The sequence below is a fragment of the Physeter macrocephalus genome, chromosome 19 (assembly GCF_002837175.3).
Source record: "Physeter macrocephalus isolate SW-GA chromosome 19, ASM283717v5, whole genome shotgun sequence".
NCBI lineage: Eukaryota > Metazoa > Chordata > Mammalia > Artiodactyla > Physeteridae > Physeter > Physeter macrocephalus.
Window position 1 is genome coordinate 40,022,160 of NC_041232.1, and position 25,598 is coordinate 40,047,757.

General features: G+C 36.8%; 1 protein-coding gene across 2 annotated transcripts in view; it reads left to right on the forward strand.

Moving 5' to 3' along the window:
- Positions 1-25,598, forward strand: part of TAF4B (TATA-box binding protein associated factor 4b) — a 119,065-nt gene that overhangs the window by 40,747 nt on the left and 52,720 nt on the right. For both annotated transcript variants that reach the window (XM_024121028.2, XM_028480280.2), the window contains exons 10-11: positions 18,796-18,965; positions 22,812-22,942. In XM_024121028.2, the coding sequence (XP_023976796.1) occupies positions 18,796-18,965; positions 22,812-22,942 (301 nt within the window). The remainder of the gene's footprint in view (positions 1-18,795; positions 18,966-22,811; positions 22,943-25,598) is intronic.

Consider the following 25,598-nt stretch of genomic DNA (forward strand, 5'->3'; position numbering starts at 1 on the left):
ACTGCCTATTTCCTCTTCATTTGTTAGGTCTGGTGGGTTTTTACCTTGCTCCATCTGCTGTGTGTTTTTCTGTCTTTTCATTTTACTTACTGTGTTTCGGGTCTCCTTTTTCCAGGCTGGAGGTTCTTAGTTCCTGTTGTTTTTGGTGTCTGTCCCCAGTGGCTAAGGTTGGTTCAGTGGGTTGAGTAGGTTTCCTGGTTGGGGGGACTAGTGCCTGTGTTCTGGTGGATGAGGCTAGATCTTGTCTTTCTGGTGGGCAGGTCCACGTCTGTGGTGTGTTTTGGGATGTCGGTAGCCTTATTATGATTTTAGGCAGCCTCTCTGCTAATGGATGGGGCTGTAGTCCTGTCTTGCTATTTGTTGGGCATAGAGTGTCCAGCAGTGTTGGTTGCTGGTCTTTGAGTGAAGCTGGGTCTTCGTGTTGAGATGGAGATCTCTGGGAGATTTTTGCCGTTTGATATTATGTGGAGCTGGGAGGTCTTTTGTGGACCAGTGTCCTGAAATTGGTTTTCCCACCTCAGAGACACAGCCCTGACGCCTGGCTGTTGCACCAAGAGCCTTTAATCCACACGGCTCAGAATAAAAGGGAGAAAAAATAGAAAGGAAAGAAAGAAAGGAAGGAAGGAAGAAAGGAAGGAAGAAATGAAGGAAGGAAGGAAGAAAGCAAGGAAGGAAGGAAGGAAGGAGGAAAGGAAGGAAGAAATGAAGGAAGGAAGGGAGGGAGGAAGGGAGGAAGACAGGAAGAAAGGAAGGAAGAAAGAAAGGAAGGAAGAAAAAAGATAAAGTAGGATAAAATAAAGTTATTAAAATAAAAATTAATTATTAAGAAGAAAAATTTTATTTAAAAAAATGGTTTGATCAGTACCCTAGGATAAATGGTGAAAGCAAAGCTATAGAGACAAAATCTCACACAGCAGCATACACATACACACTCACAAAAAGAGAAAAAGGGGAAAATAATAATATATCTTGCTCCCAAAGTCCACCTCCTCAACTTGGGATGATTCGCTGTCTATTCAGGTATTCCACAGATGCAGGGCACTTCAAGTTGATTGTGGAGATTTAATCCACTGCTTCTGAGGCTGCTGGGAGAGACCTCCCCGTCTCTTCTTTGTTCGCACAGCTCCTGGTGTTCAGCTTTGGACTTGGCCCCGCCTCTGCGCGTAGGTTGTCCGAGGGCGTCTGCTCTTCGCTCAGACAGGACAGGGTTAAAGGAGCAGCTGATTCGGGGGCTCTGGCTCACTCAGGCTGGGGGGAGGGACGGGCACGGATGCGGGCTGAGCCTGCAGCGGCAGAGGCCGGCGTGAGGCTGCACCAGCCCGAGGCGCACCGCGCTATCTCCTGGGGAAGCTGTCCCTGGATCCTGAGACCCTGGCAGTGGCGGGCTGCACAGGCTCCCGGGAGGGGCGGTGTGGAGAGTGACCTGTGCTCGCACACAGGCCTCTTGGTGGCGGCAGCAGCAACCCTAGCGTCCCACGCCTGTCTCTGGTGTCCGGGCCGACAGCTGCGGCTCGTGCCCGTCTCTGGAGCTGCTTTACACTGTGCGCTTAATCCCCTCTCCTCTTGCACCAGGAAACAAAGAGGCAAGAGAAAGTCTCTTGTCTCTTCGGCAGCTCTGCGCCCGTCTCTGGAGCTCCTTTAAGTGGCGCGCTTAACCCCCTCTCCTCACGCCCCAGGAAGCAAAGAGGGAAGAAAAGGTCTCTTGCCTCTTCGGCAGCTCCAGACCTTTTCCTGGACTCCCTCCTGGCTAGCCATGGTTCACTAACCCCTTCAGGCTGTGTTCACACAGCCAACCCCAGTCCTCTCCCGGCTTCCAACCGAAGCCCGAGCCTCAGCTTCCAGCCCCCGCCCTTCCTGGCGGGTGAGCAGACAAGCCTCTCTGGCTGGTGAGTGCTGGTTGGCACCGATCCTCTGCGGGAATCTCTCCGCTTTGCCCTCTGCACCCTGTTACTGCGCTCTCCTCCGTGGCTCCAAAGCTCCCCCCGTCCACCACACGCAGGCTCCGCCCGTGAAGGGGCTTCTAGTGTGTGGAAACCTTTCCTCCTTCACAGCTCCCTCCCACTGGTGCAGGTCCCGTCCCTATTCTTTTGTCTCTGTTTATTCTTTTTTCTTTTGCCCTATCCTGGTATGTGGGGAGTTTCTTGCCTTTTGGGAGGTTTGAGGTCTTCTGCCAAAGTTCAGTGGGTGTTCTATAGGAGCAGTTCCACGTGTAGATGTATTTCTGATGTATCTGTGGGGAAGAAGGTGATCTCCGTGTCTTACTCTTCCGCCATCTTCTCTCTGCGCCCCCTCTCCTTTATTTTAAACCTTTGAGAAGAAATTATATTATTTCTTCCTTAAATATATGAATGAATTTACCCTTGAAACTAAATAGGTCTTTTGTTTTCTTTGGGGGGAAGGTTTTGGGTTTTTTTGTTTTTTTATTTATTTGTTTGCTCTGGGTCTTAGTTGTGGCAGGTGGGCTCCTTAGATGTAGCTTGTGGGCTCCTTAGTTGTGTCACACAAACTCTTAGTTGCCTCATGCATGTGGGATCTAGTTCCCTCACCAGGGATCAAACCCAGGCCCTGTGCATTGGGAGCACAGAGTGTTATCCACTGCACCACCAGGGAAGTGCCCTGGGGGAAGGTTTTGATAAGACAGTCAGTTTCATCTATAAATGATTTTCTATGTCATCTTAATGTCAATTTCAGAAAGTTGGATTTTTTAAGGTATTTGTACATTTCATCTTACTTTTGAATTTGTTGAAATGAAACTGTGCTACTACTTTCTTTTCCTTTTAATATTTGTAGATTCTTTAGAGTAACGTAGTATCATGCTTTTTTTTTTTTTTTAAGGATTTTGTGTATTTTATCTTAGTTGTTGACTGTTTTGGGCATATGGCTGTTCATTTTATTCCCTTATCCTTTTAATATCTGTAAGATTTGTAGTGATACTCTCTCTTTTCATTGATATGTTTTTTTCAGTTTTGTTTAGTGTTTTTAGAGAGTTAACTTTTGATTTTACTCTTTTAAAAATTAATTAATTTATTTATTTTGGCTGCACTGGGTCTTTGTTGCTGCACACAGTCTTTCTCTGGTTGCGGCACGCGGGGACTACTCTTTGTTGGGGTGCACGGGCTTCTCATTGCGGTGGCTTCTCTTGTTGTGGAGCACGGGCTCTAGGCACACGGGCTTCAGTAGTTGTGGCACGTGGGCTCAGTAGTTGTGGCACCCAGGCTCTAGAGCGCAGGCTCAGTAGTTGTGGTGCATGGGCTTAGTTGCTCACCGGCATGTGGGATCTTCCCGGACCAGGGCTTGAACCCGTGTCCCCTGCATTGGCAGGCGGATTCTTAACCACTGTGCCACCAGGGAAGCCTGATTTTATTGTTTTTATCTGTTCATCTTTTGTCTATTTTATTGACTTATAAAAAATATTCCTTTCTTTTCCTTATGTTGGGTTTTAGTTGCTTCTCGTTTAAAACTATAAACCCCCTAAGTACTGAGTTAGCACCCAGACAATTATAGTGTTTCGTTTTCATCTTTATTCATGTGAAAATATTTTCTCCTTTTCCTTTTATTTAATAGTACAAATATTTGGGGCTTCTCTAGAGATTTTATTCATCTTTTTTCTAATGTAATTTTGTTCTGATCAGAGAATATACACTGTAAAATATCAATCTTACTAAATTTGAGACTCTTTATTGTGGTCAAACTTGATGAATATCTCATATGCCCTTGGAAAAAATGTATGTTTGGGGGAGTAGTTTTTTGTAAGTACCATTCTGGTGAAGGTAGCTAGTAGTGTTTATATCTATTTCCTGACTTTCTTTTTTTGGACTAGTTCCATCAGTTACTGATAGTGGGTATTAAATCTCCAACTATGCTTATAGATTTATTTTTTCCTTTAGTTCTGCCGGTTTTTACATTAATTATTTGAAGCTCTGTTATTAGGTATACACATGTTTATAATTGTTATGTTTTTCTAATAAATTGGCCCTTTTATCATAATTACATGTCCTTTTTATTATTTTTTAAATTTTATTTATTTATTTTATTATTATTTTAAAAAATTTTTTGGCCATGCTGCATGGCATGTGGGATCTTAGCTCCCAGACCAGGGTTGGAACCCAGGCCCCCTGCAGTGGAAGCACAGAGTCTTAACCACTGAACCACCAGGGAAGTCCCCAAGTGTCCTTCTTTATTTGAAACTATTTCTTGTATTGCTGTGTATTTTATCTGCTGAATATAAACACTTCAGCTTTGTTATTGTTTGCATATTCTATCTTTTTCTTTCCTTTTTTTCAACCTACGTGTGTCTTTGTATTTAAAGAGTGTCCTTTATACATTGCATATAGCTAGGTTGAGCTTTTCTTATGAAATCCAACAGTTGTTTCTTTAGGTTAATATTTTTCTATTTTATTCATTTGTTTTTTGTCTTATGATTATGTGATGTGATTATTATTTTATATTTCATTTTAATTCCTCTGTTGGCTTCTTATCTATATCTCTGCATTTTTTTGTTTGTTTGATCGACAGGGATTACAATATGCTGTAACATGTATTTTTAGTATACACTCTATTTGGAGTTAATATAGTACTACGCATAAAATATGTGAACTTTGCAACAATATAAGTCCATTTACCTCACTCTCTTCTTCTGTGCTCTATATTTTTATTTTCATATGTATTACCTCAACATACATTATAAATGTATGTATGTATCTACAGTGTTATGATTTTAGCTTTAAAGTCTTTTTTTTTCCTTAAAATATTCTTTCTTTTCTTTAAAACATTCCCAGTGCTCTTCTTTTTTTTCTGTAGAGTTCAGTTTTCAGTGGTATTTTTTCCCTTCAGCTAAAGAGCTTCCTATAGCATTTCTTGGTCTGTAATTCTGGTGACAGCTCTTCTGTTTTCCTTTTCCTGAGAACTATTTTTGTTTACCTTCCCTTTAGAAGGGTAGGTTTTTTGGGGTTTTTTTTTTCCAATTAGAAATTGTAGGCTGACCCAATCTTTATTGTGAAGACTTAAAGATGTTATTCCATTGTTTTCTGGTCTCCATTGTTTCTGATGAAAAGTCAGTTTTCATTCATATCATTATTCCCATGTGTACACTGTTTTTCTGTTTGTTTGTTTTCCTCTCACTACTTTAAGATTTTCTCTCTGTTTAGATTTCAGCACTTTGACTTTGATTCAGTCTGACTCTAGTTATGGTTTCCTTTATATTTCTTCTGCTTAGGTTTTACTGAGCTTCTTGGATCTGTAACTGTTTATTTTTCTTTTTCCTATGGAAAATGTTTCTTCAGATTTTTTTTCTTGGCCCCATTATCTCTCCTGTCCTTTTATGAATCCAATTATATATGCATTAGACTTTGATATTTTCCTGCATATACCAAGGCTCTGTTATTTTCTTTGATCTTTATGCTCCTTTAAATCTGTCAGCATATTTGTATGCTTCCTTAAAAATCTTTGTCTGCTAATTGCAACATTCGGCTCATTTCTGCCAACTTTTTTTTTTAACTCTAGGTCCCATTTTCCAGTTTTTTATATGTCTTATAAATTTTCATTGTGTTCAGAACATTCAGTGACTGTCTGTTTTTTCACATATCTAGTAATTATTGACTCTGGATTCAGTTATGTTCCTGAAGACTGATTTTTAATTTAGTAGACTTTATTTTAGTTTAACTTGACTGTTCTTAAATTCCAAACTTAGTCTTTCTTAGGTTGAGTAGCAGCTGAAATATTCACTCGGTTCTTTCCTCTTCCTATTGCTGTTTTTGTTAGGCTGCCTGGAGTGTCCCCTGGGCATATGTAGTTCTTCCATCAGTCAATGATTAGGTCAGATTTATATGCAGATTTGAGGGATTACTCCTCTGTGGAGCCTTACATTCTGGTGTATCTTCCCTAATTGTCCAAGTGCTCTTTCAACACTAAAATCTGTCCTCTGACACCAAGAATACGGCTGCACAGGCTGGAGAGTGCTTTCAGGCCAAAAGACATAAACTCACAAATTTTACCCATCGTTGTTACCATATTTCAAAGGTTGACTTCTCTCTAGTTTCTGGTTGCCTTTTTCCCATTTTTTAAAATGGTTGCCTTTTGGGCTTCCCTGGTGGCACAGTGGTTGAGAGTCCGCCTGCCGATGCAGGGGATACGGGTTTGTGCCCCAGGCCAGGAGGATCCCACATGCCGCGGAGTGGCTGGGCCCGTGGGCCATGGCTGCTGAGCCTGTGCGTCCGGAGCCTGTGCTCCGCAATGGGAGAGGCCACAGCGGTGAGAGGCCCGCGTACCGCAAAAAAAAACCCAAAAAAACCAAAAAACTGCCTTTTTAAAAAGTTGTATGTTGATTTTGTAATGATTAATTAAGCTAATCTGTCATTACCAGAAACCACACCTCCATTTCTTTTTTAATAGATTTTTGTTCTCTATTGGAATTATCTCCTGCATTCTTGAACAATTAGTCATAGTTATATTAAAGTTCATACCTAATATTCCCAACATCCAGGTTGTCTGTAAGTCTGTTTGTGTTATTTGGCTTTTTAGTCCTGTTTCTTGGTATGAACTTAGTAATTTTTGAGTCAGTGTCAAATATATGTAAAAAATAATTATAGGAGTTTTGGATTAATTACCTCCACAAAGAGAATTTATCCAGTTTCCTGGCTGGCAGGAGAGGAGCAGATTGCCTTCATCTAGTCAGTAACTGAATTCAAATCTAGGCTGTAATCTTTCCAAGACTCCATGTCCCTTTGGTTCTCCCTGACTCCAGGATGTAGTACCTCAGGTATTTCAGCTAAGACTTAGGGTACTTTTCTTTGCTGGATTCTGAACCCTAATTTTAGGATTTTCAGAATGGTAAATGAGCATTGGCTTCAACTTAAAATCATAAACTGCATTAATCCCTAACAAGAGAGTCAGCCTGACCTTTGAAGCTTTGAAGCCAGGGGTTGACTTCTCTCTAGCTATGAAAGTCCTTATGGTATCTTTTTCCAGTATAAGCTGTTTTGTCTACATTGCAAGTATGTTGTTTAGTGTAGCCACTTCTATTAATTATCTTAGGTAGATCTTCTGGATAACTTGCAGTAGTTTCTACATCAGCACTTGCTGCTTCACCTTGTACTTTTATGTTACGGAGACGGCTTTTTTCCTTAAACCTCATGAACCAACCTCTGCTAGCTTCAAACTGTTCTTCTTCTGCTTCCTCAGCTCTCTCAGCTTTCGTATCAATAGAATTGAAGAAAGGTAGGACCTGACTCTGAATTGGGCTTTGGCTGAAGGAAATGTTGTGGCTGGTTTGATCTTCTGTCCAGAACCACTAAAACTTTCTTCATATCAGCAGTAAGACTGTTTCACTTTCTTATCATTTGTGTGTTCACTGGAGTAGCACTTTTAATTTCCTTCAAGAACTTTTCCTTTGCATTCACAACTTGACTAACTGGCACAAGAGGCCTAGCTTTCGGCCTGTCTTGGCTTTCTGCAGGCCTTCCTCATTAATCTTCATCATTTCTAGCTTTTGATTTAAAGTGAGAGACGAGTAACTCTTCCGTTCACTTGAACACTTAGGAGGCATTGTCGGGTTATTACCTGGCCTAATTTCAGTATTGTCATGTCTCAGGGAATAGGGAGGCCTGAGGAGAGGGAGACTGTGGAATGGCTGGTTGGTAGAGCAGTCAGAACACACACAACATTTACCTCTTAAGTCGGCAATCTTGTATGGGCATGGTTTGTGGTGACCCAAAACAATTACAATAGTAACATCAAAGATCACTGATCACAGATCACCATAACAAATAAAATAATAATGAAAAAGTTTGAAATATTGCAGGAACTGACAAAATGTGACGAAGAGTCACAAAATGAGCAAATGCTATTGGAAAACTGGCGCCAGAGACTTGCTTGACCACCGGGTTGCCACAGACCTTCAGTTTGTAAAAAACACATTATCTGCAAAACACAATAAAGTGAAGTGCTATAAAAGGAGGTGTGCCTGTATAGGCACGGTCTTTTCTGGGCTTATCTATTCTGTTAATCTTTTTTTTAAATCTCTATTTTATCTTACTGTTTAATTTATTTCCAATAGCATACTGCTCAATTTACTATAACTTCAAAATAAATTTTACCTCTGTTAAGGCATGTCTCCTACCTATCCCTCTTTATTTTTTTATTTCCTCTCCTTCCTCTACTTTTACACCCTCCTTCCTCCACTTTCATACCCCTTCCCCTGCTCTTCTTGATTTTTTTTTTGCCATTCTTGGGATTTTGCTGTTCATATAAATTTAAGCATCAGTTTAAATTCCACCAAAAACCTCTGCTAGAATTTGACCAACATGGCCTTGAGCCCATAGGTCCATTGTCCTTCAGCTGATTTCTTTATAATTTTGAACCTTCTATCTATGAACATGATTTATGTCTCCATTTATGCATGCTTTCTTTAACATCTTTCAGTAAAGTGGTATAATTTTATCTATACAGATTGTACACCATTTGTTTTGTTTATCTGTTAGGTTTATTCCTAGGCACCTTTTTGTTGCTATTATAGGTAAAATTTTTGGTAATTGCCTTTTCTGTTCCTAGTATGTAGAAATGTAGGTTGCTTTTTATTCATTTATTTATTTTTGGCCACGCCACGCAGCTTGTGGGATGTTAGTTCCCCAACCAGGGATTGAACCTGGGCCCACAGCAGTGAAAGCCCACGTCTTAACCACTGGGCCACCAGGGAATTCCCTAGGTTACTTTTTTAAAAAAAATTATGTGCCAACCCCCTTGTTAAGTTCTTATTTCTGATAATTTTTAAATTAGATTATTTATGTAGACAGTGATGTCAGGAGTGAGATTAGAATTATAGGTTGGCTTTTCTTTTTTTTCTTCCAGCACTTTAATAATGTCATTCCATTCTTTTCTGGTATGTATGCCTGTGTTCACTTTCAAAGATAAAGCCTACAAGGAAAGGTCACCCCAAGCAAAGGAAACAGCAACATAATTGGAATGCCATTGACTTCAAACATTGGGTGATCAAATATTCAATATTAAAAACTCTTATAAAACGGTTAAAAATAAAATGTGGAATCACAAAAAATGAGCAAGTAACAATTATCTATTAAAAAATGAATACAAAGATTTGATAAAGAACCAAATAGGACATTTAGAAGTGAAAAATGTAATTGTTGAATTTAAAACCTCAGTGGATGGGTAAATCAGATTAAATCTGGTGACCCAAATTGAGTTTGCTTTACTCCAAAGAAGATTTGTGACTGTGTCCCATAGGAACTAGGGATGACTATTGATTTGGGACCACTGTTAGTACCTGTTCTAGAGAACCTGACTTAAGAGTTTCTCCACTTTAACAGAGGCCCCAAAACTAGTGCTAGCCACAGGCATTTGCCCCTGAGGCAGTTCTACATTTAGAGTGTGCTCAGTGCTTATTTTTACTGACACCTTTTTGACAACTTCTGTGCATCCAACACTGGAATGAAAATAAGCTGGTCTAAATTAGAAGAATGTCATGTAATTTCTCATGGGTAAATCTAGTCCAGTTAATGCCTGAAGCAAAAGTGTCACCATTAGTATTTTCTTTAGGTAGTTTCTAGCTTACTACTTTTGCTCATTTAGCTATTGAGTGCTTATTGCTTTCTAGACTTATATATTGGAAAATAGTTTTTGTTTTTTTTTCCTGGCCGTGCTGTGTGGCCTATGGGATCTTATTTCCCCAGCCAGGGATTGAACCCGGGCCCTCAGAAGTGAAAACACGAAGTCCTAACCACTGGACTGCCAGGGAATTCCTGAGAGTAGATCTTTGTTGTGTGTGTTATAAATATGTGTGTGTTATAAATATTTTTTCCCCAATCTTTTGTTTAACTTGTAATTTTGTTTTTAGTGTCTTTTGTTATTTGAAGATTTTAAATCACAATATTAACTTTATTAGTCTCTTCCTTTATAGCTTTTGACTTTTGCATTATTTTAAAAAATCTTTTCCTATCCTTAGCTCATAATGATGTGCTCCTATATTTTCTTCCAAGTTATCTATACACACCTCATATATGCAATAGACCTTTACAAAATCTTCAGTAATTCTTGATTCTATCTTTGTAAATAGCTGAAACAGAAATTACCTTTTCCCAGTTGGGTTGCTCATCTCAACAACAGTTACTGAAGATTTCATCATCCTTACGTTTCTGATTTGAAATGCTACTTTACCTTTTAATAAATTCTCATATGGGAACATATGTATATGTATAACTGATTCACTTTGTTGTAAAGGAGAAACTAACACACTATTGTAAAACAGTTATACTCCAATAAAGATGTTAAAAAAAAATAAAAATAAATTCTCAGTTACACAAGGGTACATTTCTAGATTTTCATTTTAGTGCTGTTTTTGTTTTATTTCTGTGTTAATATTTTTGCATTTTCAATTATCTTTCATTATTTGTTTTTATATCTGTTTAGATAAATCCTCTCTCTTTATTCCTTTTTCAGTCACATCTGCTGTCTTGAGGCACTATCTAAAGTTACCCTATTCATTTATTTACCCTTCTTTATGCACTCCACTCCTTTTTAAATCTCTGAGAGTTTACAATAACTTTACCATTGTATATCTAACATTTAGAACAATGCCTTGTTCATAATAAGCATTCAGAAATTTGTTGAAATAATGAATTTTGAAAAAGAGAGCAGGAATATCTATAATCTTAGATATAATCTTTTTAAGATATATTTTATTTTTGCATGAAGATACACTTTCCATTTTTGTATAATATGTTCTAGTTATTTGGGTTATATGTGGTTTTATGCATATCTTTTTATAGTAATGTCTTTTCTTTCAGTTTGCTTTCTTGGATACTTAATATCACTTCAGTTATTGTTAAAATGAAGCTTAAAATAGACCCTTAATATTGACTCTTTTGTTAAATAATAGTGTATGGGATTAGATCCCGTCTTAACTGGATGAGGTTTAATAACATAGAGTGATATCCGCCTGTATTTTCAAAACTACCTGTTTAACTGAAAAGAACATTTTTGTGACTTTTTCCCAGTGTAAATCATATTTTCTGTTGTGCTTGTCAGTACATCTGGGATGAATAAGGAAAGCTATATAGTGTTTAAACACAAGAGGGTGCCAGAGATTTGTGTTTTATTCTTTGTACTTCAGAATCAGAAGTGATAAATATTACAGTACTTGTGCATGTTTGTAAACTATTTAAACAGACTGTCTATTTGATGATAATAAGGAATTATTGTTGATTTTTTGAAGAGGTGATAATGCCTTATGGTTAAGGTCTTCGTTTAGAGTCCTTATATTTTAGAGAGAAATTATAAAATATTTATGGATGAATAATGCATATATATGTATATTAATATATAGTTATATATAACTTAGAAGATATTTTAACAGCTAGGAATTAAGAGGTTGTTTTTTTTTTAATTTGCTTTAAAAGACACTTAGAAAATAATATAGGACAAGGTTACATGCTGTTTGCACAGATAATATTATTCCACCAACTTTAATGTCCCATTTTTTCATATTGCAGGAATCAGATTCTCTAGTGTAGATTAAACATGTGCTCTACCTTGCTTCATATGTAATTAATTGTTTCATTATGTATTTATTAAGAGTGTCCTTATATATACAAGTGTATCAATGATATATACTTGTTATATAGAGTATGACATAATATAGATGATTAATCATTCAAGTAAGGACTTAAAGAGAGAGAAAACAGTCTCTGGTGACAAAATCTTGGAAAGTCAGGAGACAGGGAAGAAACATCCTTCTGAGCTGTGCCCAGATAAACGCTAAATCTAGGGTTAAAATTCAACAACAAAAAAACTTCTTGAAGGAGTTGCCTTATGCTAAATCTTGTTAGAAATTAGGTTCTTAAACATTCCTCACAGGGAAATTACATGAATGAAGACTTAGAGATGAGATTGTGAAGTCTTTCATAGTTTTTAGGCAGATTTTTTCATAGTAAAATGCGATTTAGGAAAAATTATCTTTGTGCTTACATGCTGAATGAACTGCAAAGGAATATACTCGTAAGTAGTTCCTAAAATCACTGAAGTTTGAGAAGTACTGCAATATCCTATGCTGTGTTTGAGTTAAAAAGAGGAAAGGGAATTTCCCGTGAGGAAAGATACCTTTAAAAAAGTCATAGAAGGAAGAAAGCAGCGTTTGTAAGCTGGCTGTGGTAACGTAGCGAGGTTATGCCCAAGGGTGGTGAAAAAAGAATATTGAAGGTAACCTTATTTTATTTACCAGGGATCAGTAACCTAAAAGAAGAACTTGATCTTCTTAAAATAAAAGTTTTTTGTTTATACCTTTTAAGCAAATTATTTATTTATTTGACTAGGTAATACATACATTTTGTATAGCATTCGAAAGGAACAAAAGGATATACAGTGGGAAAAAAATAAGGTTCTCTCTTGCATCATTTTCCCTCTGCTACCCAGATTCTCAGCCTAGAGCCAACCACTGTTAGCAATTTCTTGCATATCTCTCTAGATAGAATCTTTTCAACATAGATGGCAGTATACAATACATGATGTTTTATTGGGTTGGCCTGATAGTTCGTTCAAGTTTTTCCATAAGATGTAATGGAAAAACCCAAATGAACTTTTTGGCCAACCCATTTTGATATTTACAGCTTAGTAGTAATAAATCTTACAGATTATTCTATATCAGTATATAATCATTGTGATTTGATGTTTTAAACAAAGTTACATAATGATAGATATTTAGGTTGTTTCCAGTGTTTTGTACTCAGAAAACAGAATTGCAATGACTATTGTTTAACATAATTTCTAGAAAGAGCAGTTTATTCATTTTAAATTAGATAATGTCAAATAACTCTCAGTGGAGTTGGATTAACAAATTATACTCTGAGCAACAAAGTTTAAGGTATCAAATTTCCACATGTTCTCGTGAACTTTACCAGTCTAACAGGTGAAAAATTGTATCTTACATTTTTCTTATGAGTAGGGTAAAACATCTTATATTTGAGTCATTTAAAATTTTTCATTAACTGAAGATTTCTATGTTTTGTCCATTTTTCCATTGGATTTTAGGTCTTTTCCTTAGTTATTTGTAGGAGCTCTTTATATATTAAAGGAACTCCTTTTTTCGTGATATGATTGCTTCTTTCAATCCTCAGTCTCAGATGTGGGGAATGTTATTGTCTCCATTTTACTGATGATGCAGGCCTAGAGAGGTTAATTAATTTGCTTTATTTCATATAGACAGTAAGTGGCAGAGTCAGGATTTCACGGTAGTCAGTTTGACTCATCTTTTTTACCCACCATTCTTCTACTTCCCAGTACATTGTCACAGATAAACAGCACGCTGTTCTGAGCACATAGAAATTCCTCAAATATTTAAGTACCATTTATGACTACTCTGCTAGAAACAATAGATGATGAAAGTGATTAATATGATCAATAAAATTAGTCTGGTTGAAGTATAAGGCAAATAGTTGATTATTGGAAGACAGAGTAAGACCTACCATAACAGAGACAAAATGTACCCTTGGAAGTTCAAAAGATGTAGCATTTGGACAGATGCTTTAAAAGTATAAAGATAAGTTAAACCAACATTTCTAAAGTAGGCATTTGAAGTAGGTCTGGAATATAGATAAGGCACTGACAGCTGAAAGATAATAAAGCAAGAGGAGCTAAAGACTAGAACAGGAAAACCAGAATCAGTAGGAGCTATTTTATGGTGAGGAATGGGAGGTAAGAGTGCTAAGTTAAGGTCATTACTTGGAAGGCCTTGAATATCAGGTTGAGCTCATAGGATCATGAAATCTTTTTTTTTTTTTTTTTTTTTTTTTTTTTTTTTTTTTTTTTGTGGTACGCGGGCCTCCACGGGCCCAGCCGCTCCGCGGCATGTGGGATCCTCCCAGACCGGGGCGCGAACCCAGTTCCCCTGCATCGTCAGGCGGACGCGCAACCACTGCGCCACCAGGGAAGCCCCATGAAATCTTTTTGAATATGAAAGTAATGTGATTTTCTCTGCTATAGAAAGATTAGTCTGGTGCTATTGTAGATCTTAAGAGGGTAGAAGAGATTTAAGAAGGTAGGCACAAGCAATGGTTAACTTTATAAAAAGCTGAAGAATTAGATCAGTTTCAGAAACCAAAATGCAAGGTATTAATGATAATTGGGTAATGCTACTTTAATTTTTGCATATTAACCTATTACCCCCCACAGAATCTTGAGTTGGAAGCCCTTTTTCTACTGAGGCACTATTAAATTTCCTTTTTGTATGTCTTTTAAAATGAAACAGGTTATCTTTCATAGCACCTTCGTTAAAAGACATACTGCATTAGACCAGAAGACTTGAAGATGCGGTTTGGAGGTTCTCACGTTCTTTTCCTTTAAAATTGAGCCAACCCAGAATCACAAATACGCCTCAGCATCAAAGCCTTTATTACTGCCTTGGCCTATCTTACAATATTTAGCCTTATCAATAGTGCTGCTACAACACTGTGTTGTCTTTGCTTTCCTTTAGTCTGCCTCCTTTCTTAGAGGACGTTTTAAGTGGTTCGGGTACTGTTTATTGTGGTACCTTTTCCTCTTCCCTCAGTAGGGGTCTTCCTCTATTCCTGCTGCCCTCTGTAACCGTAGCAACTGGCAGCTGAACTAGAGGGAGCTGTGTTCAGCTTGGGGCCAAATTGGGGGGGTGGGTAGGCAAGAACAAATCTTATTGGGTGGTTAGCTCCCTTCTTAGTTCAGAGAAGGGCTACAAGAAGATTCTAAAAGACATGGGACAGTCTCCTCATTGAACATTGAGTTCTGTTCAGTTCTAGTACTGTGCATGGTACTGGTAGTAAGGAGGCCTGGTACTGGTCTCTCCAGTCTGTATGTGAGATTTCAGCAGGGGCTATGTGGGAACTCACCTATGGAAGCAGGGTGCAGTTTACAGGGCCTGTGTACCTGGCAAACAGCTGAGATTGTGAACAATCAGTGTTGTGTGCATGTGTGTAAAGGCCATGTGCTGTGTACCTTAAACAATTCTGGGTTTTTTTAAAGGAAGGATGAGGCCATATGTCTAAACTTCATAATATTTTTCTGTCTCCAGTTTTCTTTCTCTGTTTATTTATATATATTTTTTTAAATATCACTAACCATTTGATTGGGTAATCTGTGTATATACTACTACATTCAAAGGGTAGAAAGGAATATGATGTGGTATAAATGAAATCTTCTTCCTATCCATGCTTCCCTGTATCCCTCTCCAGAGGAGAATTTCTTGTGCATCCAGAGATATGTTATGCCTGTGTGTGTGTGTGTGTGTGTGTGTGTGTGTGTGTATTTTTTTCAAGGTGCAGTCTGGTCTATACCTTGTTATGTTTTGTTTAGTTTTCTCCCACTTCACAATACACCTTGGCATTTGTTCTGTGTCTGGCCAAAGAGAGCTGCCTCATTCTTTTAAGTGGCTGAGAGTGACCTTAGAAAGTACCTAATCTAAGTTATTCATTTTTTAGAGGAAGAAAAATTTGAGTCCTAAAGGTGTTAAGTAACTGGTTGGTATTCTCTTTTGGAGTGAACTGACTTTTCATCGATTTGTACTTGGCCTTTTTTTAAAAAATAGACTGTTTCTTAGAGTAGTTTTAGGTTCATAGCAAAAAATTGATTTGGACGTTGTGGAAAATGGCAGCACATGCACAGCCTCCCCCATTATCCACATCCCCCACCAGAGTGGTCTGTTTGTTACGACTGATGAACCTGCATCGAGACATCATTATCACCCAAAGTTCATAGTTTACCTTACAGTTCACTCGGTGTGTGGTACATTCTGTGGGTTTTGACAAATGTGTAATGACATGTATCGACCATTATAGTATCATACAGATAATATATATTTCACTGTCCTAGAAGTCCTCTGTTTTCTGCATATTCATCCCTCTCTGCTAACCCCTGGCAACCACTGGTCATTTTATTGTCTCCATAATTTGCGTTTTCCAGAATGTCATATAGTTGGAATCATCAGTATGTAGCCTTTCAGATTGGCTTACTTCACTTAATAATGTGCATTTAAGTTTCCACTAGTCTTTTCATGGTATGATACCATTTCTTTTTAGGACTCAATAATATTCCATTGTTTGGATTTACCACAGTTTATTTATCCAGTCACCTGCTGAATGACATCTTGGTTGTTTCCAAGTTTTGACAATTAAGAGTATATCTGCTATAAACATCCATATATAGGTTTTTGTGTGGACATAAATTTTCAGCTCCTTTGGGTTAGTACTAAGAAGTGTAACTGCTGGATCATATGGTAAGAGTATGTTTAGTTTTGTAATAAACTGCCAAACTGTCTTTCCTAGTAGCTGTACCGTTTTGCATTCCTACCAGCAATGAATGAGAGTTCCTGTTGCTCCACACCCTCATCATCATTTGGTGCTGTCAGTGTTCAGGATTTTGGCCATTCTGATAGGCGTGTAATGGTATCTCATTGTTTTAATTTGCATTTCCCTGATGACATAGGATGTGGAGCATCTTTTCATATGCTTGTTTGCCATCTGCATGTCTTTTTGGTGATGTGTCTATTAGGTCTTTGGCCCATTTTTAAATCTGTTTTCATATTGTTGACTTTTAAGAGTTCTTTATATGTTTTGAATAACAGTCCTTCATCAGATATGTCTTTTACAAATATTTTCTCCCATTGTGTGGCTTGTCTTTTCATTTTCTTTATACTTGGGTTTTTTAAAATATTTTTTACTCAGACCTTTTAAAATACTTTTTTACTCAGATGTTGGTCTATCTTTAGGTTTATGGTTTCTACTGTTCTTATGCTTTAGATTTTATTTATTTTTTTTAACATCTTTATTGGAGTATAATTGCTTTACAATGGTGTGTTAGTTTCTGCTGTATAACAAAGTGAATCAGCTGTACATATACATATATCCCCATATCTCCTCTGTCTTGCATCTTCCTCCCACCCTCCCTATCCCACCCCTCTAGGTGGTCACAAAGCACTGAGCTGATCTCCCTGTGCTATGCAGCTGCTTCCCACTAGCTATCTATTTTACATTTGGTTGTGTATATATGTCCATCCCACTCTCTCACTTTGCCCCAGCTTACCCTTCCCCCTCCCTGTGTCCTCATGTCCATTCTCTACATCTTACACTTTAGACTTTAAATGTTTAGATGTTTCTGGAATACTTCTTTGTTTACATAGTTGGTAAATTGATTCTTAGAACCATTCTCAGCATACCATCCCTCTGACAGTACCTCTGTGACATTTGATGAGGTGGAGTCCAACCATTTTCATATAGATTCTTTTTTTTTTTTAATATTTATGTATTTGACCATGCCAGGTCTTAGTTGCAACACGTGGGATCTTCATTGCGGCACGCATGATCTTTAGTTGCGGTGTGTGGGCTCTTTGAGTTGTGGCATGCAGGCTCTAGTTCCCTGACCAGGGATCAAACCTGGGCCCCCTGCATTGGGAGCATGGAGTCTTAGCCACTGGACCACCAGGGAAGTCCCCATACAGTTTATTTATATTGCGTGTTTCATTCGGTTGATTTGAGATACTAATTAAATTTTTTTTCTTTTCTCCATTAGAGACACACCTTTTAATGTTAGGTTTTTAAACATAGTGTTCAGATTGTGAGACCATTGTTCTGTCTCTTCACTTGCAACGGCTATGTCCAGCACTTAACTTTTTTTCATTTAGTTTGAATCTCTCATACCTGTGTGAGTAGGGGCTCTTTCCCTCTCACTCCTAACATGCTGCTTTTTAAAGCTGAACACAAGAGGCCTCCGTATCTTGAGTGCTTGACAGTTATATTTTATTTCCCTTTTTTGTGCATAAATGCATTACCACAAGGAGGTTCATAATTTAAATCTCTTGACATGAAACCACATCATATATCTTTTGGCCCATGCAATAAATAGAAACAATATGTTTTTTATATAATCATGTTTGTGTAAATTATGTTATGCATTGGTACATGAGTTATGATCAGTAACATGTTTGTTATTACAGGGTGTTCAGAATGCCATAAGGGAATTTTAGTGTTTTTGTCTCTCACTTCTCTATCCTTAAACATATATACTCATCTTAGTACTGTAGCCATGTAGCAATTCTATTAGATAAAAGCAACTATTTAATTTTGCTGGCACAATGCAAGGAGCTCAAACATATTTTGTGTTTTTATATGTATGTCTTTTACGTATGTGTGTATAATTTTATATTTTAAATATAAGCCCTTTGCAGCCACTTGCTTGAGGAGGTGGTTTAATGAATTCAGTTGGTACAGGTGGAGCACACCAGAAGTCTGAAGTGGAAAAACAAAACTAGTTTTAACCATATGGTTTCAGAATAGCTAGTCTAGAAAGCTTCTTCTCAAGGGCTTTTACATGGGTATGGACCTTTCGGGATTGGGGGATTTCTCCTGCTCCTCAGTGGAACAGTGGACTGCACTGGGGATATCTGAGGGGTTTTTAAATCATCTTGGATGAAAACAAGTCTGTTTTTATTTCATTCTTTCATTACCCGCAATTTGTGGATAACTTAGTATAACTTCCAAATCCCTCTTAGAGTATCTTATTTACTAAACTGAGAGCGGGAGAGATGGGCACTAGGAGACAAAAGTTGCTTCTGATTCATCTTTCTAATATTAAATGTACACTAGTGGTTAGAAACACCAATGAATTTTAAAGGCTGACAGGGAAAGATAGCCATGCTTTACTTCTCTTGCTTGGATAAATTGAGTAAAATAATGTCTTTAGTTATAAGGAGAGATCTATAATTCTTTGCTCTCTTAAATCACTCATTCACATACCACAACCACTGAAAGCTTTCTTTTTTTCTATTAGAGATGAAGATGACATCAATGATGTGACTTCCATGGCAGGGGTCAACCTCAGTGAAGAAAATGCCTGCATCTTAGCAACAAACTCTGAATTGGTTGGCACACTTGTTCAGTCATGTAAAGATGAACCGTTTCTTTTCATTGGAGCTCTACAAAAGAGAATTTTAGACATTGGTAAGTATGATTATTGACCTGATAGGACTGTCTCTTCCAAGGAAAATGTTATCAAAAGAGATAGCCTGGGTTGGTTTTTCTGGAAATTCTGAGGCTTAAAAAAGGCTCTGGAAATAATCAAGATTTCATGGGTGTTATAGAAAAAAGTATTTTATTTAAAAAATTATTAATGTAACTTAAATCATGTAACCTATGGTTTCTGGTGTAGATAATAGAAGTTAATATTTTATTCATCTTAATGGGAGAATAGATGTGTAAAAAATGAATATATGCTTATGATATACTATTTTTTTCTTTGCTGTTCTTCCTTGGCTGGGCTTTAGGCATGTAACTTGTTACAAGTTTGTTTTTATGAAATAAAGAAATAGCCAATAAGGGTAAGTCCCTTTTTCCTCATCTCAACCCTGAAATTCAAACCCATCCTTACCGTAAAAGAACTGAACTAGAATATTAGAGTTGTCTCTGGCCAGGAGTAGTTGCTGGGTGGCCTGAAGTATGTGAAAGGAAATGGAAGAGAACATAACAGTTTTATTCTGGAGCCAAACAGCTTTTTTGTTGTTGTTTAATACCAAACTTGCAGTGATAACTGAAAAAAGAGACAGATTGGAGAGAGATTGTTGCATGTGAGTTATCTCACTTCTTGTGTCCTGACACAGGGACTTATTGGAGTCTCCTCTAGCTCTCCTCCTTCACCCATGTCCAATTTGAGGGGCCAGTACCAGTGACCTTTTAGTATGCTTGACTAAGAACCTTTACATTCTGTGTTGAAGGCCTAACACAAAAATGTGAAGGTTTCAGATTTTTGATACATCCATGGTATATTTAAGGACTTCAAAATGCATTACTATTACATATTCTAAGTCTACTTCACAATTACTCAATAAAGAAATATGTGAGCTCCTACTGTATGTTATTCAAATTATCACTTTTTTCACCTCTAATTTAAGTTGGTTATATGTTATCCTTCTTTTATCTTGAAAAACTAGAATTTACAGTAGTTCAAAGGGATAGAAATTCAGAAGAGCTAATTGTAAAATGCTTATTTGCTGTTTGCTTGATTTCTCTCCTCTCCAGCCCTCCCTCCTCCTCCTTCCCTCCCTCCCTCTCTTTCTTTCTCTTTCGCTTTCTTCTTGCATTGTATTTTGTATTGTATAGGAGCCGATTCCTTAATTTTTGAATAAGCCTAAGCAAATATCTTTCTGTGATGGCTTGGGAAATTTACTGGTGTTTTAACTCCTTTTAGCCATATAATTATTTAGAACTCTGGTGGAGTAGAAGTAGATTCATACTTAGTTTTAGCAATTCCCTGCCCCCCTTCTAAATTTTATTTCTAGCTTGATTTAAACCTTGATTATATGATAGGAAAACTTTTAGTTTGACAGAGCATTTTCCATCATTTAGGACAGGGATTGACAATATTTTTTCCTGCAAAGGACCAGATCATAAATATTCGCCACTTTGTGGGCCATATAGTCTATGTCGCAACTGCTTACCTCTGCTGTTATGTTACAGAAGCAACTGTAGACAGCATATGAACAAATAGAAAAGACTGTATTGCCATCAAACTTTATCTATAAAGAGAGACCAGATTTAGTTTGCTAACCTCTGCTTTCAAGGAGAATTCTGGGGAGAACTCTTTGTATTTTCAGTTCTTGATGATAAAACACCAACTTGTCATTTAATATGATGGAAAATTGCAAAACTTCTTCCCTCTGAATTACCTAAGCTTTTAAAACAAAAACAAAAACCATAGAGTGAATGGAGTTATATATTTCTAGGAATTTTTTCATTTATAATAAAATTCCATGTTTACAGAACAGATCAGAACCAAGACCATTTCTTTTTTTTTTTTTTTTTTTTTTTTGCGGTACACGGGCTTTTCACTGTTGTGGCCTCTCCCGTTGCGGAGCACAGGCTCCGGATGCGCAGGCTCAGCGGCCATGGCTCACGGGCCCAGCCGCTCCGCGGCATGTGGGATCTTCCCGGACCAGGGCACGAATCCGTGTCCCCTGCATCGGCAGGCGGACTCTCAACCACTGCGCCACCAGGGAAGCCCAAGACCATTTCTTAATAACAGGAATTATAAAGTAACCCAAAGAATTTGGGGAGGAAGATTTTCTTACTTGAATATGTTAGGGGAGTAAACATGCCAGTGTTCTTCCTTTTTTGCTAATTACCTAAATTAAATTACACAGACTTTCTGTAAAAATCACATAGTAAGCTTGCAAACACCTACTAGATTGCCTTAAACAGTCAATGGTGACTTTACTAAAGGGAGTGTTTTATTTTAAAGTGAGACTTTAACTTGTAACTCTGTTATGTTTTATCATCAGTTTAGTGAAGATATTAGAATGTTTGATTGTTCACTAAGCCCTGGAATTGATTGCAACTCCCAGTACTTGTTTATTTTTAGTATTTTAAAAATACGGATATTTCTTTAGCATAGGTTTCTGTTTTATAAATACATATGAAATTATTTTCAAAGTTTCTCCCCAAACACTATATATTCTTAAATCTTTAAGCATTAACTGGCATGTCATCCTCTATATACTCTATGTTTAATTATAATTTTAATCATTGGATTGTTTTGAAATTGCATTATTCCTTCTATAGAAGGCCCCCACTATTTGTTTTTGCTGATGTTTTAGTAAAGTAGGTTTGACTTTTCAGTGTTTTTCCCCTCCTTGAATCATAACTTGGTGATTAATTCATTTTTGCTACAAAGTAATGAACTGCTTTGTTTTGAAGGTTTGTTATAGGAGAAGCTGAATCATTTTATATCGTTTTCCTGTGTGATTTACTATAGCCCACATTTTGAATTAAGTTGAACATTTGTTATAGAATAATGTCAAAGAATGTGTTTAAGAATTGTTAGCTTTTAATTAAAGCTTGATTTTTGCAATACTCATTCACACTTTGAGTATATGAGTATGTTTCAGATAGAGTGCAAAATCAAACAATAATATATTTTAAATTTCTAGAAATACATGTATTAAAAACAAACACAATAGCACTATTTAAAAGCTCATTTAAATGAGATTACCTAATTACCTGTATCTTTAGAGTTAGGTCTCTGATGGTTTCCACTGAGCTGGAGAATTACTATTTAAAAACTGATAAGGTTGATTTATAAATGATCTTCTGCTTTGGGGTATGTGGTCCAAATTGTTTTCCTGAAACTTTCTTCCTAGTTAGCAGAAGGAAGAATAGAAGTTTGGTTTATTTATGGAAGGAGATATAGTGAAAGAGAAATTTTTCAAATTGATGGGTAAAATGATGAGGCTTTGAACCCATTTCAACTTGTAAATTAATTACTAGGTCAACTTATGGAACATGAGTTAGTGCAAAATAAGCATGATTGGTAACGGACAAAAGGAGTATAGGTGTGTCATGCAGACAAGTTATTAACAGAGACTCACAATCTGAATTAACTGAAATAAATGTCATAAATTGTTAACAGTGTCAAACGGCAAAATGTAATTTTCTATTTTTTTAATGACTAAAATTAACAGAATACAGCATTGATTTCTGCACTTACCATTTTCCTCCCTGAACACTAGACTTGATTTGTGTTCTTATTAACTTTGTCCTATAAATGACCTTGCAAGGAGAATGAGTCTAGAGGCTAAGTGAAACAATGTCTATATTTTCTGAGGCTTCAGGCTAGGTTTTATTAATGTAATGTCTAAGATCTTTGAAGTTGTGACTTTACCAGGAAAATCATAATCTCCAAACCTTTATTCATAATGGGTATGACTTCCAGGGGGAACAGAATACCTGCTGTGCTAATTATTTCAATTATCAGCCACTACTAAAACACGTAATGGATTTTCTCTGCTTCCACAGGTAAAAAGCATGACATTACAGAACTTAACTCTGATGCTGTGAACTTGATCTCCCATGCAACACAGGAGCGATTACGAGGCCTTCTAGAAAAACTGACTACAATCGCTCAGCATCGAATGACAACTTACAAGGTAACGGAAATCCTTAAAGAAGAACAAACTCTTCTGTCTCTTCTTTGTTGTATTAAAGGTAGTTTTTTGATATGGATTCATATTCTAAGTATATTTTTTCAAGGAAATGGTCAAGACATATTTCATATTGGTAGAAAATAAAAGTCTCATTCCTAATTTGCCTTATTTAGATGCGCTTACATGACAAATAAAATAGGGTTTCAAGTGGTATCCGAAGCTTCTATGTCACTGTACATTGAAATTTGCATCTGTTCTGCCTGAGGCTTCTCCTCCTAAAGCTCTTGACTGGGAGGGAGGGTATGTTAGAAGGGATAACGTATTGGATAGCTGTGTTCTCTTCAGTGATCCATTCTCTGCTAGCACTCCTGTTCCTTTTAATAAGTTAAATGATTACATTGAGTGCTAATATTGTTGCCACTCATTATTGATATTGACCACTTTTATAAAAAATTAAATGCAAGAATAGCCCATCTTATCCCTAGTAGTGTGAACCAAATCACTTGCCATCATCAAGATGAAAGCAATAGATTTATTTGCATCATGGTTTTGATGGAGAACAAATTTATTGGGTAATGAGGATTGAAAAAGATAACCTTTTCCCGCTATATCAAGAAATGTTCATAGGTAGATTTTGTACAATGTGGTATATGGGTAACCTTATAAGGTTTTGAGTTTGCAAGAATGGTCATTGTCATGATGTCCTACACATAGGTTAAAAGCAATCTAGGGAAGATCAGCCACTCTACCACCGGTAAATTTCCTGGAGGAAATCATTCTGTTTTCTCTCCTTTCTGCTTCATTTAGAACTTTGGAAGAACTATTTATAGTTGCTGAGGTCCTCACTTGTATAAATCTTTGTGAGAATTTGCTGGACTGACTTAAAAATATATGATCATCAGAAAAAGCTGTGAAAAAAACCCTAATATCAGTATTTATTTTTGTGTGCTTCTGGAATTTGTCCATTTCTTCTAGGTTATTTAATTTGTTGGCATACAGTTGTTCATAGTATTCTCTAATAATCCTTTTTATTTCTGTAAGGTCAGTGGTAATGATCCTCCTTTCATTTCTCATTCTGTTTCCTAAAGATGTAAGGTTGGTTACTGATTTAAGATCTACCCTTTTAATGTAGGCATTTATTTATTGCTATAAAATTCTCTTTGAGCACTGCTTTTGCTGCATTCTATAAGTTTTGGTACACTGTGTTTTTGTTTTCATTCATCTCTTAGGTATTTTCTAATTTCCCTTGAGATCTCTTTATTTCATTAGTTATTTGAGAGTGTGTTAATTTCCACATATTCGTGAAATTTCCAGTTTTCCTTCTGTTGTTGATTTCTAGCTTCATTCCATTGTTGTCAGAGAATATTCTTGGCACAATTCAATCATTTTAAATTTACTGAGGCTTGTTTTGTGGCCTAACATGTGGTCTGTCTTGGAGGACGTTCCATGTGCACTTGAGAAGAATGTGTATTCTGCTGTTGTTGGGGAGGAGTGTTCATATATGTCTGTTAGGTCTAGTTGGTTTATAGTGTTAGGTTCTCTATTTCCATATTGATATTCTGTATAGGTATTCAATCCAGTATTGAAAGGGTATTGAAGACTTCAACTACTATTGTAAAACTATTTCTCTTTAATTCTGTCAGTGTTTGCTTCATATATTTGGGGGCTCTGTTGTCTAGTGTATATATCTTCTTGTTATATCTTCTTGGTGAATTCACTCTTTTGTCAGTGTATAATGTCCTGTCTCTTTTAACAGTTTTTGACACAAAGTCTGTCTTGCCTGATATTAGTATAACCACCCCTGCTTTCTTTTGGTTATTATTTGCATGGAATATTTTTTTTGCATCCTTTGACTTGCAGCCTATTTGTGCTTTTATCTAAAGCCAATATCTTGTAGACAGCATATAGATGGATTTTGCTTTTTATCCATTCTGTCAGTCTCTACCTTTTGATTGAGGAGTTTAATCCATTCACATTTAAAGTAATTACTGATTAAGGAAGAACTTACCTCTGCTATTTCTGTTTTTGTGTGTGTCTTACAGCTTTTTTTGGCATTCCTTTACTACTGCCTTTTTTGTTTGATTTTTTGTTGTTGTTGTATACTGTTTTGATTCCCTTCGCACGTGTGTGTGTGTGTGTGTGTGTGTGTGTGTGTGTGTGTGTGTATTTTTTAGGTATTTTCTTAGTGGTTACCTTGGAGATTACAATTAGCATTCTAAATTTGCAGTAACCTAATTTAAATTGATAACAATTTACCTTCACTTTTGGGATGTGGGGGGATTAGTCTTCCTTTTTGTCTTTTTACTGTAACTTTTTAAAGAGCCTTATAATTTTTCACATCTGGATTCTCCCCTTTTCCTGCCTCAAGCACCCTGTTGTTTCAGATATACATGAGTGCACTTTCATTTACAGTAGGCAGTTTCTATACAAAATGTAGCATGTACATTTAGTATGGAATAGACTTTTTCCAAGTAATGTTTACTATCCAGAATGCCATCCAAAGCTCTATTATGTATAGCCTTCAGATGGAGTAGTTCTTCTAGTGTATATCAATAACACATATTCCAAGGGTTTAGTTGCCCCAGGCAAAATGGATAGTATCTACCCCACTTAGAAACTCAATAACTTAGCTTAAAGCTAACACCTTTTTAACCTTCTG